The sequence below is a fragment of the Onychostruthus taczanowskii genome, unplaced genomic scaffold (assembly GCF_017590055.1).
Source record: "Onychostruthus taczanowskii isolate IOZ18803 unplaced genomic scaffold, ASM1759005v1 scaffold53, whole genome shotgun sequence".
NCBI classification, from domain to species: domain Eukaryota; kingdom Metazoa; phylum Chordata; class Aves; order Passeriformes; family Passeridae; genus Onychostruthus; species Onychostruthus taczanowskii.
In genome coordinates this window covers 340,429-355,168 of record NW_024502902.1, presented here as the reverse complement: position 1 = coordinate 355,168, position 14,740 = coordinate 340,429, and the positions used below count along the sequence as shown (strand labels likewise).

Here is a 14,740-nt window from a genome sequence, read left to right as displayed (position 1 = left end):
AGAAATTTGGAGATTCTCTTTGGCTCGATAACATCTTGAAAGTTGGATGCATGTCTGACACTCTGCCAGTTCTGCCTGATTTTCCCCACTCTCTCCAGATGGTGCTGAAGGACTTCCTGGGAACAATCTTTTATCAATGTGTTTTATTTTATCAATGCATGCCACAATGGCTGTGTGTGGTTCCAGATGGAGCCATGTGTCACAAATGTAACAGTACGATGGAATGCAGTCATTACAGAGACAGAAACTTCAGTTTTTCCAGTTCAAGAAGTTTTCAGAATCAGGTTGAAGACTTTGTTTTAGCTTCTGCTTTTCCCCAACCCAGTTTGCCCCACACTGGGCTTCTCTGGAGAGCAAAGGAGGTGAGGTATTATCAGGTCTTTCACCATGGTTTTCTCTTCCTCTCCAGAACCTTTCAGTGCTGACGTATGGGTGATGATGTTTGTGATGCTGCTTATCATCTCTGCGGTGGCTGTCTTTGTCTTTGAGTACTTCAGCCCTGTGGGCTATAATCGGTGCCTTGCTGATGGCAGAGGTAAGGAGAGCTGTTTCTTGCTATGATCCCCTCTGGTTTCCAGTCTCTGTTTGTTTGTTGGGGTGTTTCTTTGCCTTGAATGCGATACGGATCTAGCCCGCTCTGAGCTCTGCATTCAGACTGAAAAGGACAGGGATGGAGGCGGAAAAAGGCTGTGAAGAGAGCAGATGTGTATAATGGATAATTTGCTTGGCATGAGAGACGGAGCTGTGTCGCCTTTCATGTCTAAAGCACATACCAGCTCCAACTTGTTTCTCATTGAAGTAAAATGGGCCCTGGTAGCCAGTGCTGGCAGGGCCTACAATGCTGTACTCTGAGGCAATCACAGGGCTCAGCACTCTCAATCCATCCTTCAGTGCTACATCTCCCTGCAGAGCAAGTCACTCTGCTGGCCTCCTGGCATAGTGCTGTGTCCTCCACAATCCACATCTGTCATCTGGTCAGGTCCTTCCCTGCCTTTCTGGCTTTCTAAGACCAACTGAGAGAATGGGAAACTAATTTTCTTGGGAATGGGTAAAGAATTATTTTTCAAGGGCAGCAGGAAATTTGGGTCCAAGCAAGTGATCCAATTTTGTGGTTCTGATCTTCAGAAGGCAGACAGGTGAATTAAAGAAAGGCTGTCTGTCCTTCCTAAGATACAGCCTTTTTCCCCTTATTGACATGAAAACAATTAGCAAGTTGAGTCTTCTGCCATCTGCATATTTTCACCCCCTGGTGAATCAGCCCTTCAAATTTTTCTGGATTTATTGGTTCATACAGAATAGTGGGAAAGAGACAGTTACTGGAAAATGCACTCATTTGCTCCCAGGTCTAGTGCTTTGAGTGAGTTTATGCCATCAAACTAGAGAGGAGTGAAAATAAAAAGTGTTAATGAGAATGCAGGGAGAATCACATACATGGGGGAGTGGATAACTTGTCTCTTAACACAGAACTATGGAGGGCCCTTATGACACCTGGATCTGTGGGCACAAGTACTGAGAAACCTGAGTCTCTTAGGAGGGATTAATACAGATGTGGAACTGGAAGCAGTTTTTAGTACAGGCATGCAGTTGTGCAGTTGTTAAGTTAGCTGAACTGCAGCTACAAGTATCAATATTTCTGAGTAATTATGAAGAGTATTGCATTATCAGACAGATATTATCCCTGAGAGATGAATTATGAAGATACATAAATCTGCTGCAGAGACTGCAATACTGATTTTGGTAATGAAAACCCTGGCTAATGTTACTTTGGCTGCATTTGAACTATGACAGTACCCCCCTGACAGTATGCCTCAAACACTTGCATTTTCTATTTATGGGCATCAGGACTTGTAATCCCCCATTACAATCTTGTTTTTTGTCTGACAAAGTAATTGTGGAAGCACGTGGGGTGATCAGTGGGGAGAGGAAGGCTTTTAAAAGGGAACTTCTCAAGATTTCCTTCTACCATACAGTTCCCACTGATGTTTTTCAGACCTTTCACCTGTATATCTTAGGGCACATTAGTTAGAGAGAGATGTAAAAATACCACTCCAGCATGTAAAAAGACAAAGACTGCAAAACTATGTTTCTCTTAGGAACTTTATCTCCCTGGAATTTAAAGGCACCTGTTTACCAGGCAATGATTCTGCTCTGAACTTGGTATGCAGTTCCCTGGGTAAAAAATGAGCCCCTTACATTGTTCAGTTATATTTAGGGTAACACGGTTAGTGTTTCCAGATGATCAATGCTATTCACTGCTCGGAGGTTTGGAGAGGCATGTCAAAACTTTTTTCCCTTTTGCTATTTTGCTGGAGTCAATCTTAACCACAGGCAGCAGCACTGGGACCCAATCAGCCTGCCTGAGGAGATAATGTGTAGGATGCTGGTCAGGTTGGCGCCATTGGAGAAAGGACAGATGCTTGAACTGTTCCATTCATCCTAAGAGGATCTTCTCAGTGTCCGAAGAGTGATCACATTCCAAGGAGTGATCATATTGGCATTCTCCCTCTCAGCTCTTCTTGTGCTCAAGTTGAGGAAATTCTGGGTTGGGTTCCCACTAATGGAACCAGCATGTGCTGGGGTTACAAGATTGCTGGGAGACAGGTGCCATTTCACATGTTTTCAGATTTTGTGCTTCATTAGCACACATGGCTTCTGGGGTGTGACTGAGCTTCCACACTGAAAAGTGAATAAGGGGAAAATAGGAGGTTTTAAAACATTGGATCTGCTTCTGGACTATCTAGGGCAGACCTGCAGATTTTCTTAAGGTGAGACAAGTATATGTCACTGTCATGTACCTTAGACACAAAATATGGGGAGAGGGAGCTGTGTTCTTCTCTGGTTTGTGGATCTTCAACAGGCTGAGTAATGAAACATTCATGAAAAAGTATTTGTAGAGCCCTGTTATTTCAGATGGTGCGCTTCCTCACACCTTTACAAGTACAGTAAAGAGAGCCATGTTTTACACAGATGTATGCTGGGAGTTTGAGGACATTACTCTTGAACAGATGGAAATGAGGATAGAATGTTTCTGTGCAAATTCTGTTTCTGGGGACAACACCTCAACCAAAATTAAATGTTTGGTCTTCTAGATACTTCAATCTAATAAAAAAGTGCCCTTGTATAAGGTTTCAGTGGAAATCCCTGAGATAGAAAAATATGGAAACCCGAGGACATTTTTTTAAAAAAAAATTCAGGTTGTACTTAGCTGAGATATGGTAACATGAATTTAGGGGAGTGTTGCTGCTGATATTCACCTCCAAGTGGGAATAGATTCTGCTCTTAACTCAAGATGTGTATATGACTGGAAATACAGACCACTTACTCTCAGATGTTCACTGTGGGATCATGTTTCTCCATCACTCTAGAACCAGGAGGTCCCTCTTTCACCATTGGCAAAGCTATCTGGCTGCTGTGGGGGCTGGTGTTCAACAACTCTGTGCCAGTACAGAATCCCAAGGGTACAACTAGCAAGATCATGGTGTCGGTGTGGGCCTTCTTCGCTGTCATCTTTCTGGCCAGCTACACTGCCAACCTGGCTGCCTTCATGATCCAAGAGGAATATGTGGACCAGGTGTCTGGCTTGAGCGACAAAAAGGTAATGTATCCACCCAAACCCTCAAAGCAGCCTTTTCCACAGAATAGGCTGCTCTACCCTCTCTTTTTTCTTTTCACAAGGAAAGTGGGCAGGTGTTTTCAGAGTAGCATCATCAGAGCTTTAGACCCTAGTTTACATAGCATGGCTGTTCTTCATTGGTATTCAGTTGCACTTTTACATGTGTTAAGCACTTCAGGAATGAATTATAGACAGAACTGACTTGTGCTTGCTTGCACAGTCTCAAACCACACCTTGACTGTCAGCAAGAAACAAACTAATGGAGCTTTGGAGATGATGTGTATAGTGGCTGTAACCCGTTTTTTCAGAATTAAATAATTTGTCTTGGGTAGGAATGTTGGCCATTAGGCTAGCAAATATGATCTGTTAATTTATTCTGAAAACAAGTTCTGTCCATGGGGGTAAATCACTGTGCCTTTCATGATTTGCTATTGCTTGCATTTGAAGTTATACTGCTGTTTTTCGAGGTGTTTGGAGGCTTACCACAAAAAATCATTTTGTGTTCAGACTGCATTTCAATGCCTTGTTTATCTGCACAGCATTTTGTCCATGCAGAGCATTCACTTCTGCTGGACTCTGAACACTTGAGGGTTTTGAGAAGATTGCTGATACATGAAGGGTAGCACTGTTTGGCTTGTGAGGGTGTAATGTTTTGTGCACTCCTTTATTTTTGTTTTGTGGTGAGGCTGCTCACAAGGAATTGTGTATTGTGAGGCTTGATTGCCCATGCTGAGCTTGTTACTCAGTCACTGGGGCTGCTTAAGGGGTCATGCCATTGCAGGGCAGCCAAATAGCAACGGGTTGCACACATTGCTATGGGGGTTGCAGCAAGAGGAGGACTGCAAGCATCAGTTGTGGCTGCTGGGTTGGTTATGGGTACTGACTCTTGTGTCCGTCATGACAGTCTAGAAATAATTTGTGGCCAGGCCTCCTGTGTATACTGTGTCCTGTTCAGCAGGCTGGAAATTCTGTGATGGATTAACCATAGAGTTTTTCTTACTCATTTAGTTTTTTTTGGTTTTTTTTTTTTTTTTTTCTGGAATGAAACATGGCACAGAATAATACAATCCATGCAGAAGTGCTCCTGTTATTTGTTTTAATTTTGACCTCAATTTGTTTCACATTGTCTCCTCATTTGCAAAGTGCTGTGTTGAGGATAGGGTGGACTGGAGAATGCTTTTCTGTCAGGTGGAGGTTGTTGCAGAGACTCCTTAGAAGCTGTGAGCTCTAACCTTCAGATTGAAAGATACTGTTCAAAACCAGCCAGCCCTATCAGAGGTAACATTAGTTTGTCATCATTAGGTTTTCAACTATCTGAGCTAAATGGGATAGTTTGTACCTGTGATCTATTGTTTCAGGCTGTGCCTAGGCTCATGGAGAGAACATGCTCTCACGTTTTTCAAGATATTTTTCATACCTGCAGAGAGATGTGCATGAAATATCATTTGAAAGCAGTGACTCCTGGAGCTTCACAGAGCCTTTGAATACAAATTCCTAGGCCTGTTTCAGTTGATTTCACTCTAGGGCCACCTGTGTGTATGGGATTGAGGCCATTTTCTTCTGCTTTTCTCTGCCACCGTACCTCTATTTACTTTTGCTAAGCTAAAGCATATGTGCTTTTTTCCTTGGGGAAGAGAAAGGCTGTAGTACACAGAGGATTGTGGTATGCCTCAAATGTAGCTGCTAGTGCAAGTGCAATATTTGGGTAAGATTACAATCTACCAGAGCATCTGGAAACAAATGAAAATTGGCTGGTGAAACTGAAGGCCAACAGCTGCCTTTGGGCACTAAAAACAGGTGGGACTAAATCCATCCAAAACAAAGTGAGTGAATGAGCTTGATCTACTGGGCTTATGGATTTTACTCTCTGAATATGCAAAGGGCCCTGCAGGATTTGTGAGCTGTCATCGAGACATTTGTCACAGTGCTTCAAGATCCCCTGGTCTGGGAGGAATTCACTCTTCTGAATCTCATCTTTACCCTTTTCTGAAGCCTGCACACTGCTTGCGACTCACTGACCCTCTCAATGCACTGCTTGGCCAGGATGAAGGGCACAGCCACATCCAGGGCACATGGAAGTGGCCTGTGTTCTACCTCACTTCTCTTGCCTGCTTAAAGCCAGTTCAGACTTTCAAAAGAGGCAGTCACTGTTCAAAGCCAGGTGGGAAAGACTCTTTTCCAAGAGGAAAGATTGTCACTTCCAATCTCTTTTATCCCAAATGTATGATCTGGTGTCCACAGCAAAAGTCAGGCAGATTGGTCTCCTGGCCTTCTCCATCAGCTGGTAAGAGCACCTGTGTCCAGCACAAGGACTCAGCAGATGATGTAATCCAAGACAATAGGCAAAGTGACAGTAACAAAATGATATTGTTCCTACTTGCCTAGACCCAGATCTGCTTGCAAATATCTCTGTAGTTCTACAGTACCTGGGGAAGGCGTCCCACTGGCACTGTAGAGCAGCCAAAATGCCAGATGCACTCACAAAATCCATTCCTGTGCCTGGGTGAGGTGCACTTGCCAAGGTCAGGCTGGCTACACTCTGCAACAGCAACCCTCTCCTTGGACCGTCTTCCTTAGATTTTGCCTGGATTACTGAATTACTGCAAGAGATGCCTACAGCTGGTAGCATGCCACTTCCCCAGAAAAGCAGACTGAAATGCTCCAGATGTCTCAGGATGGTGGATGTCTCTTGGCTGATGTCTTGGCTGTGCCCCAGCATTTACTTCCTAATGGCGTGCAAGACAATGACTAACATCATGCCCCCACTGTGCTTCTGTGGACGCTTGAGCATGTCTGTCTGAGCTGGGTTGGGTGCCTCTGTCCCAAGGTGTTACCAGGTTCAACAGAGGGTGTCTGGAGGACCCCTGTATGAATGTAGGGACCTCTGACACTCACTCTCTGTCCCAGGTGATGCTCACCTTGCTGAATGCCACCCTTTGAACATAGCTGGCTCTAAACAGGTGCCAGAGTTGGTGCAGGAACCCACCTTTTGATGGCTCTTAGTTCCCCCATGTTAACCTTGGGATCTGCTAAATCACGCATCAAGCTTTAGCTCTTAACTCTGGGGCAGCCATGGGAAGTTTGAGGGAGGAGAAACCTGCTCCTGCCTGAGAGCAGCGCTGGCCTCATCAGTTCTGCAGGAAAAATCCTACTATTGACAGCATCTCCTTTCCAGCTCCCTGTGCTTGGGGCGTGCTGAACCACTTTCCTCCTGCACAGGTGCCGAAGCAGCACCTTCCACCTCCACTGGTCCAGCTTGTGCAGCAGAGGGGCTGGAGGTGGTCCTGGCAGTGCCACACTGGCCGTGCCAGCTCCCAGCAAGCCCAGCTGGAGCATCTTTGCACGTGCTGCTGGGCTGCATCCATCCAGGATCCGTGTGGGGGCTGCTGCTCCCTGAGCCCTGTCCCAGGAGCAGTCAGCTCCTGGGTCTGGATTCCATCTGAGTGTAATCAGAAGATATAACCCAATTTCCATTAGTGGGAGAGCTTCAGACACATTAGAGAAACAAGCGCCTGCGGTATTTTGGTCTAACGAAGGCAATAAATACAGGAAAGACTATATAAAATGAACTAATGTGTGAAGTAATCTAATAGCTATACGTAATTTCCATTCATATAAAGTAGTAATAGAATAAAAGCAAATGTGGACAGCCAGCAGGGCATTTAAATAAAATGATTTAGAAGACAGTAGGTTAATAATAATAAAAAAATACTATCCTTTCCTATAAATTAGTTGGAAATGCCAAAGTTAATACAGTATCAAAATGGTAATTTGTAATTGACATGAAAAGGAGAGAAATTGATTTCTATATGCCTCCAAATTGATATAGATTGCTGAAATTTCACACGTATTTGACTTATTTGCTTTTTAAGATGTTAATGCAATGTTGAGACACGTGCAGCATGGGTCAGTTATTTTTTCAATAGATATGAGTTTATTTCTTTTTTTGAAAGGTAGGTTTTGAAGATAAGACTGGCCAGTATTTTTATGAAAAAAGACCCAAAAACTTGAGGAGAGTATAAGAAGGGAGAAGGATTTTCTGATGTTTTCCAAAATAGCTCATTTTAGTATACTTTATGCAAAATATTTTGATATTTCTGACATGTATTTTGACATGTCATTTTCTAAAAGCACCACTCATAAAAGTGACCTACATTTAAGGGGGAAAAAAGTGGAAAAAAGATTTTTTTATTGTGTGACAAAGGAAGGGGACAGACAGAGATAATTGGAAGATGAAACGACATAGGTGGATCTGAGGTGAATGGGTGAATGGAACATTTCAGGTTGATACAAAACAAAAGCCTCACTGAAAAACCTACAGAAAGAGAAGGACCTGCTCTTTTCTGGCAGTAATAGATGCTTGGCTGTGAAACTGAAAAATGAATTATTTCCCACATTGTACTTTGCGGCACATTAAATTGAAATTATACAAGGAATCCAGATATGCAGAAGACTTAAGCGTGTGCTTAACTTTGTGCCCATGAGTGGTGACATTAAAGTCAATGGGCTATTTTCCACATGATTGAAGTTAAATGCTTCCCTGAGCCTGCAGCTTTTGTACAACAAATACCTGTTCTGGAGAAGTTCAGGGAAAATGCAGAACAGATACCTTCAGCTAGATGTTTTTCAAGAGGACTAAAAGTGAGGGTCAGTCTTGTGCCTTGTGAGCTCTGCAAGGGGAAGATTGTCTAACTGGGTGGCTTGGAGGTAGTACAAATCTTCCACGGGATTAAATATTTAGTGTTAACTGACATTTGTGAAATGTGCTTCCACACATTTCAGCAGGATACAAAGGAAGTTTTATGTGGCAGTGTCCAAAGGCAGAAAGTATGTCATCTTTCAACAGCAGAACGGTTTTTATTGTCAGGACACCTTTGTGGAGGTATGAGTTAGGCAGACAGAAGAAGGACCGTGCCACTTCCAATCCTGTCCTCTTGTGATAAATCATAACCTTTTCCAAAATGCATAAATATGATGCACCTTACTTGACAGAAAAACTTCCCCTAAATAAAGAGGTTCTTGAATCTCCAGACCTTATGTCATGGGGTAGAGTTGAGTTTCTTTCCACAGTGCTTTCCAAGGGGTACATCTCCCTGTAAATGAGTTGAACTGTGCCTTTTGCTTAAATGTGACCTTTGTCAATAACAGCGATATCAACTAGAGTGCTTAATAAAAGAATCACTATGAACACATTGGTCTGTAGTGAAGTGAAACAAACTCAGAGCTCTGATAATCTGAAATACTATGGCTTAAAATCTGATTATTTCTCTGCATGTCCTTGTAAATCATCAGGTGCTACGGTAAGAAGTATTTAAAAATATTAATAGTGTAGCTATATATTATGTGTAAACACACATAATGCATGTGTACTATGTGTAATTACATATTATGCTAAAATTTTCTTATTAATAAATAGCTATTAAATAGCTACAGCTGATCATATGTTAGTAATAGATTTTTCTGATTTGTGACTTACATTTATTGTATACATAAATATAATCTTAGATAATTTATTGCAGTTGCAGATGGGTGTGTTTACGATAGATTTAGACATTCTGCAGTCTTTGTATTGAGATAATTTTTATGCTTTCTGAGATCTTTGGAACAAATCCCTGTGCCTATGTGCTAAAATGTGATTCAGTAGATTTTAAGACTATAAATGTTTAAAGTCAGTGGGTCTTCAAACATGTTTTGTTTTCCCCCTGCTTCAGTCCTAGTTTCTTTGTCATTCTCCCTCTTTTTCTTCAGCTCAGCACTGTACAGTGCAGAGCAACAAGGAGGCTGCAGTGTGCTTTAGCCTTCATTTGGTCTCTCAGGATTCTCTCTTTTTCTGTTCATCTGTAGGGACTTCCCTGGTATCAAAAATGACTGGGGGTTGAAGGGATCAAGAGCAGCCCTGCTGAGAAGGACTTGAGAGTGCAGGTGGACAAGAGGCTGGACATGACCCAGCAATGGCACAGCCCAGAAAGCCAGTTGTATCCTGGGCTGCATCCAAAGGAGCGTGGGCAGCAGAATGAAGGAGGGGATTCTGCCCCTTTGCTCTGCTCTGGTGAGACCCCACCTGCAGTGCTGCATCAGCTCTGGGGTGTTGTCTTCTGAACAAAAAGAACATGGACCTACTAGAGTGAGTCTAGAGGAGGCCACCAAAATTATTAAAGGGATGGAGCACATCTCCTTTCAAGGAAAGGTTGGGAGAATTGAGATTGTCCAGCCTGGAAAAGGGAAGGCTTTAGACCTAATTGTGGCCTTCCAGTACCTGAAGGGAAACCCACAAGAAAGATAGAGAGAAACTTTTTAACAAGAGCAGGTAATGACAGGACAAGAGGTAAGGACTTCAAACTGAAAGAGAATAGATAGGTTTAAATTAAGTATTAGGAAAACAATCCTTTGCTGTGGTGGTGGTGATGCGGTGGAAGCAGTGCCCAGAGAGGTTGTGGCTGCCTCGTCCCTGGAACTGTTCAAGCCAGGCTGGATGGGGCTCTGAGCAACTGGTCTAGTGAAAGGTGTCCCTACCCACGGCATGGGGATTGGGGTTACATTATCTTTAAAGTCCCTTCCACCCCATTTTATTGTTTAATGACAGTAAAAACCTCTAATGGGACTAATCAGGATTTTTGACAGTTAAAATGCAGTTTAGTTGGGAACTTAAGCAGATAAGATGCGAGGGGCGGGGATATTCAGAGTCAGACTGTAGGCTTAGTTCGTCCTTGCTGGAAAGGAAGAAATGCAACCCCCTGGGCTTTGTTGGAGGTACAGATGAGAGCTGCAGGATGAGGGACTTTGGTGATGGGGCCGTGGCATAGTCCTTAGCTTGCAGCTTTTGGATTCCCCCTCCATAGCACCCTGACCTTTCCCAGGCCTTGGCCACCACTGACCCTTTCTTTTCATCTTCCTTTTCACCAGCTCTTGGAGCTATACCCCTTTGGAGGTAGTGGTTAAATTTGGTTGCTTCTGTTCTAATTGCTTGGCAGTCTGGAAAAAGCTGTCTTTGGAGAATTACGTAAGAGGGAGAGTGAGAGAGGGAAGCAAAGGATTGTCCTGCTTCTCACATCAGTATAAGTCAAGGGAGAGGAAAACAATGAATATTTTTATTTATTATTTATATGGTGCCATAAATGTACTTGGCACTTTGCAGTCAAATAAAAGACAATGGCCCTGCCACCAAAATTTGGCAGCCTGAGAGATGAGAGCTGGCCTCCTTCAGCTGAATGATCAGGGCTGAATTACTGGTGGGGAAGGAATGGGAGTATGAGATCTACAGGATCTAAAAAAAAAAAAAAACCAAAAAAACAACCAACAGCTGTATCCCCACACTTTCATTCCTGATGCCTAGTGACCGTGACATTTGGAGTTATATGCACATACAGATGCTTGATAAACATTTGGCAGGTTATATCTTTCCAGGCATTTTTACTTCACTGCATGCTTTACTTTAATTTACTGCCCTGCTTCTCCCAGGCCTTTGGCTGCTCAAAGTCAAACTTCCCCTAAATCTTGGTGGCCCAGTAGACTTGTTTATTTCAGATGTAATTCAGTGCCCCAGGACTCACATGGGAGTGATATGGCTTTCATTTCTCTCTCTTTCACTTGCAGGTAGGAGGCAGTTTCCATCAGAAGGTTAAAGGAAGGCATCATCTCCCAGCACTGGGAAGGTGCTGCCCTGTCTGAAGTGCCCTACTTTTTTGCTTTGCATTTCTGCCCTACAGATGTGCTTAAGAAATTGCACTGATGTAATTACTAAGCTTTTAAAATTGCTTGGATGAAAGTTATGGCCCCTGTGAAATCTTTTTGGAGGTTTTCCAGGCTTGTGCAGGGTTTCAACCTGATGCCCAGTGGATAGTATCCACATAATAGTAGGTTGACTACTGTTAGTATTCAGAAGACAGGAGGATCTGACCTTCCTTTGTTAGTGAAAATGGGTGAAAAATGGGTGAAAAATGGAATTGCTTCCCCACCAAACTACATTCTCTGAATTTCTCAGAGTGTTTCATAATTTGTTAACCAGCTGTCTCATGTGCAAACAAAGCAGATTTCAAATTCCTCTGTACTTAGCTGTCACCTCTTCTCTCAAGGTCTTTTTAATCAGTTAATTTTCTCCCTCTGAATGAACATCTACACTCCTAATGATATTAACATGAGTGTAGTAAGTGGCGTCTTTCTGCCTCACGAATTTCTCTTTAGTGTTTGCCTGGGATTATTCAATAGATATCCTTTGTCCCATTGTGTTTAGCTTCCAAGGAAGCTGACCTTCAAGAATCAAATACATGGCATGATTTGATGCTGGATAAACAGATGATCTCCATCCTCTACGTGCATGTAACCAGAAGTTAAGTGTACTGTAGCTATGATTTCATGGTGCCCTTCATTGCAGCAGATATGACTGTGGTGTTCTGATATATACATGCTAACACTTCAGCTGTGCAAGCAGCTTTTGGCTCTGACTGGCAAAGCTCAGTGATTCCACTACAGATTTCTGGTCGAGCTTGAGGAACACCTAACAGTGACTTGAAGCCTGTATACTGCCAAATGTGCCCTGAGGAATATTTAAGGCTTTAGTATTACCTGTTGGGTGGAGAAACTGCACGGAGCCTGTGTAATGTTCATGCACTTGCCCCCCTAGAAGACTCCTGGTGTGCTGGTGGTGGGTGGGCTCTGTCTGTACATGGTGGTGGGATCCTGCAGTGGCCCCTCAGACCTGGATCAGCATAAAGGCAGTGTGGTGACAGCAGGCACCAGTAGGTGTGTTCATGGAGCACGTGGGATCCCCGACATGCCGTCTGTTTGGGGTGGCACTGCCCTGCCCAGGGTGCAGAAGTGGCACAGAACAGGTCTGCACATAGCAATCCAGCTTGCAAAGAGGCTGCACAGTCCTGCTGTGTGCACTGCTCTGGCAATAACCGCATGTGATGGAGGCTTCTTCCACCAATTGGATCTCTGCTTTCATCTCAGTTATTTTGCAAGGACAACTATTTTTAAAGTTGCTATATTTGAACTCTTTTCTTTTGCTTTCACCTGCCCCCCCTCACCTCTGCATTGTCACCAGGTTGCTCTGTTCACTTTCCTGACCCACACGTATCCATATTTCACCAACAGACATTCACAGATATTTTTCGTTCTTGTTTGTGGATCTGACCCACACTACATCTTCCTTTAAAAGGAACTTTAATAGAATTCTTTGCCAACTTCACTGCAGTCAGCTGCACTAACTGATAACTCCTTTCTTGGACTTATCTAGAGCAATTCATGGGTGAAAGCACTATGCAAAGCAAGACAGAGAACATGAAACATCACTGGGTACTGAATAATAAGATAAACCACAAAGTCAAAGTCTGAGGGAGGACAGGGTAATTTTATGCCCTCCCAAAATTGACATATTTGATTTGTTGCTGTTTGGTCCTCTTTTTTTTTTTTTTTTTTTTTAGCTTCCTTTTTTTGTTTGACTAGTGAAAACAAGAAAGTAGGATTTCATGAAGAGTTGATGTGGCAACTGGATTCAGAGCTGCAAGGAGTCCCAGCCACTGCTGAGGAGACAGAGAATGTTATTGTGACGGAATGAAGGAGGGAACTAAAAAGAGCTAGGGTAAAAGGATGATCTGAAAACTCATAGTCACTTAGAAATGGCTGAGAGTTCCACCTTGGAAATAAAAATTGTCTGTAATGTCAAAACTACATGACTGTGCAGAGGGGAAAGGAATGCTTTAGGAATGAATCTCGAGAAGTGTCTTTACAAGAGAGTCATTAATAATAGAGAATAAGCAGCACAGTCACTTTAGTCTGCTCTCCTCACAGACTTGTACCAGTGCTAAGATGTAGGTTTGCAGTATGATTTTCTGCCTGTGCTGTTGGGCTGGCACAGCTGGCGCACTCCTACCTGGGATGCAGTTTTGTCGGTTTTACTGTGCCTACAACACGAAGCCACCAACAGTTGCAAGTTCTGTGCTCGAAATCTGTAGAGCACCTCCTCTACCAGGACAGGTGGCTGGGGGCATGGGTTTGTGGATGTGCCTATGTGCACAATCCAAGCTGCAGAAAGAAAAGAATACAGTAAAGGCTCTGAAGATGGTGCTGGCAGTGTTGATTGACATTCCAGAAACAAACTGATCGCTACCTGAATGCAGATCAGGACAGAGTTGCAGCTTTGAAGAATTTGGAAACTGAAAATGAAGGATCGACAAAACATGATATAATACAGAGAGGCCCTGAGAAGAGGAATAATACGCATGAACTCTGACTAGCATTGTTTGTGTTGCCCTACTGCAAGCTTTTTTACTGCAATATTCTCTCAGCATCTTTGGATCTTGATCAGATTGTTCTTGGTATGGTGGAGAGCATGTTCACCAACCAAACGTAAATCAAGAAAAGACCTACAGGATACAGCCGAAGGACAACAGCAAAAATGGTTGCAGGTCCATATAATACAGCTTGCAAAGAAAGACCAAAGGAACTGGGTTCTTTAGCTGCAGTCAAAGAACATGGAGAAGTGGCAGCACAATGGTCTTCAAAAACATAAAATGCACCTTCAGAGAAGAAGAAATTATTTGGATTTCCCTGCCCATGGAGAAGATAACAGAAAATATTGCAGTTGTATTTGCAGCTGGAAGACTTTAGTTCAGATACTTGGAAGAACTTTCTAGTAATAAAGCTCTGGGCATTGTCCAGGGAATGAAGGAGTCTCCAGAACAAGCCATCTTCCACAGTGGGCTGGATTAAGAGCAGTCAGGAATGGCGATGCCCAGGAGAGACTCACCAGAGAGACAGAGGTGGAAGAGACATCTTCTCAGGGTCAAATCCAGGTTTGGGATTCTGTGGCATTGTTCGTGGTGCAGCTTGGGGACAAAAATTATATATTTTAGGGATAAGAAAAAAACAAACCTTTTCTCTTTGAGACTCATCCATTAGCTGTGAAGGAATTAATTAGCTAGCTGAAACAGAGGACCTAGAAGGCAGCTATGGCAAGACATGCTGCTGTGGACATGTGTAACCTCTCAGGACTTAAGTACAGGCATAGAGCTACTTCAGAGTTAGACCTGAAAAGCACTGACCCACTCTTCAATTTTTAAGGTTCTGAAGGAAGCTCTTTGCAAACAGCCTGGTTGGATTTTCAGGCAATGAAGAAAGGAGCAAGCT

At 43.2% G+C, this 14,740-nt stretch overlaps 1 protein-coding gene across 1 annotated transcript in view; it reads left to right on the top strand.

The window, feature by feature from the left end:
• GRIN2B (glutamate ionotropic receptor NMDA type subunit 2B) overlaps nt 1-14,740 on the top strand; it is a 167,306-nt gene that overhangs the window by 138,697 nt on the left and 13,869 nt on the right. The window contains exons 7-8 of the mRNA XM_041416757.1: nt 410-535; nt 3,366-3,595. Coding sequence (XP_041272691.1) covers nt 410-535; nt 3,366-3,595 — 356 coding nt within the window. The remainder of the gene's footprint in view (nt 1-409; nt 536-3,365; nt 3,596-14,740) is intronic.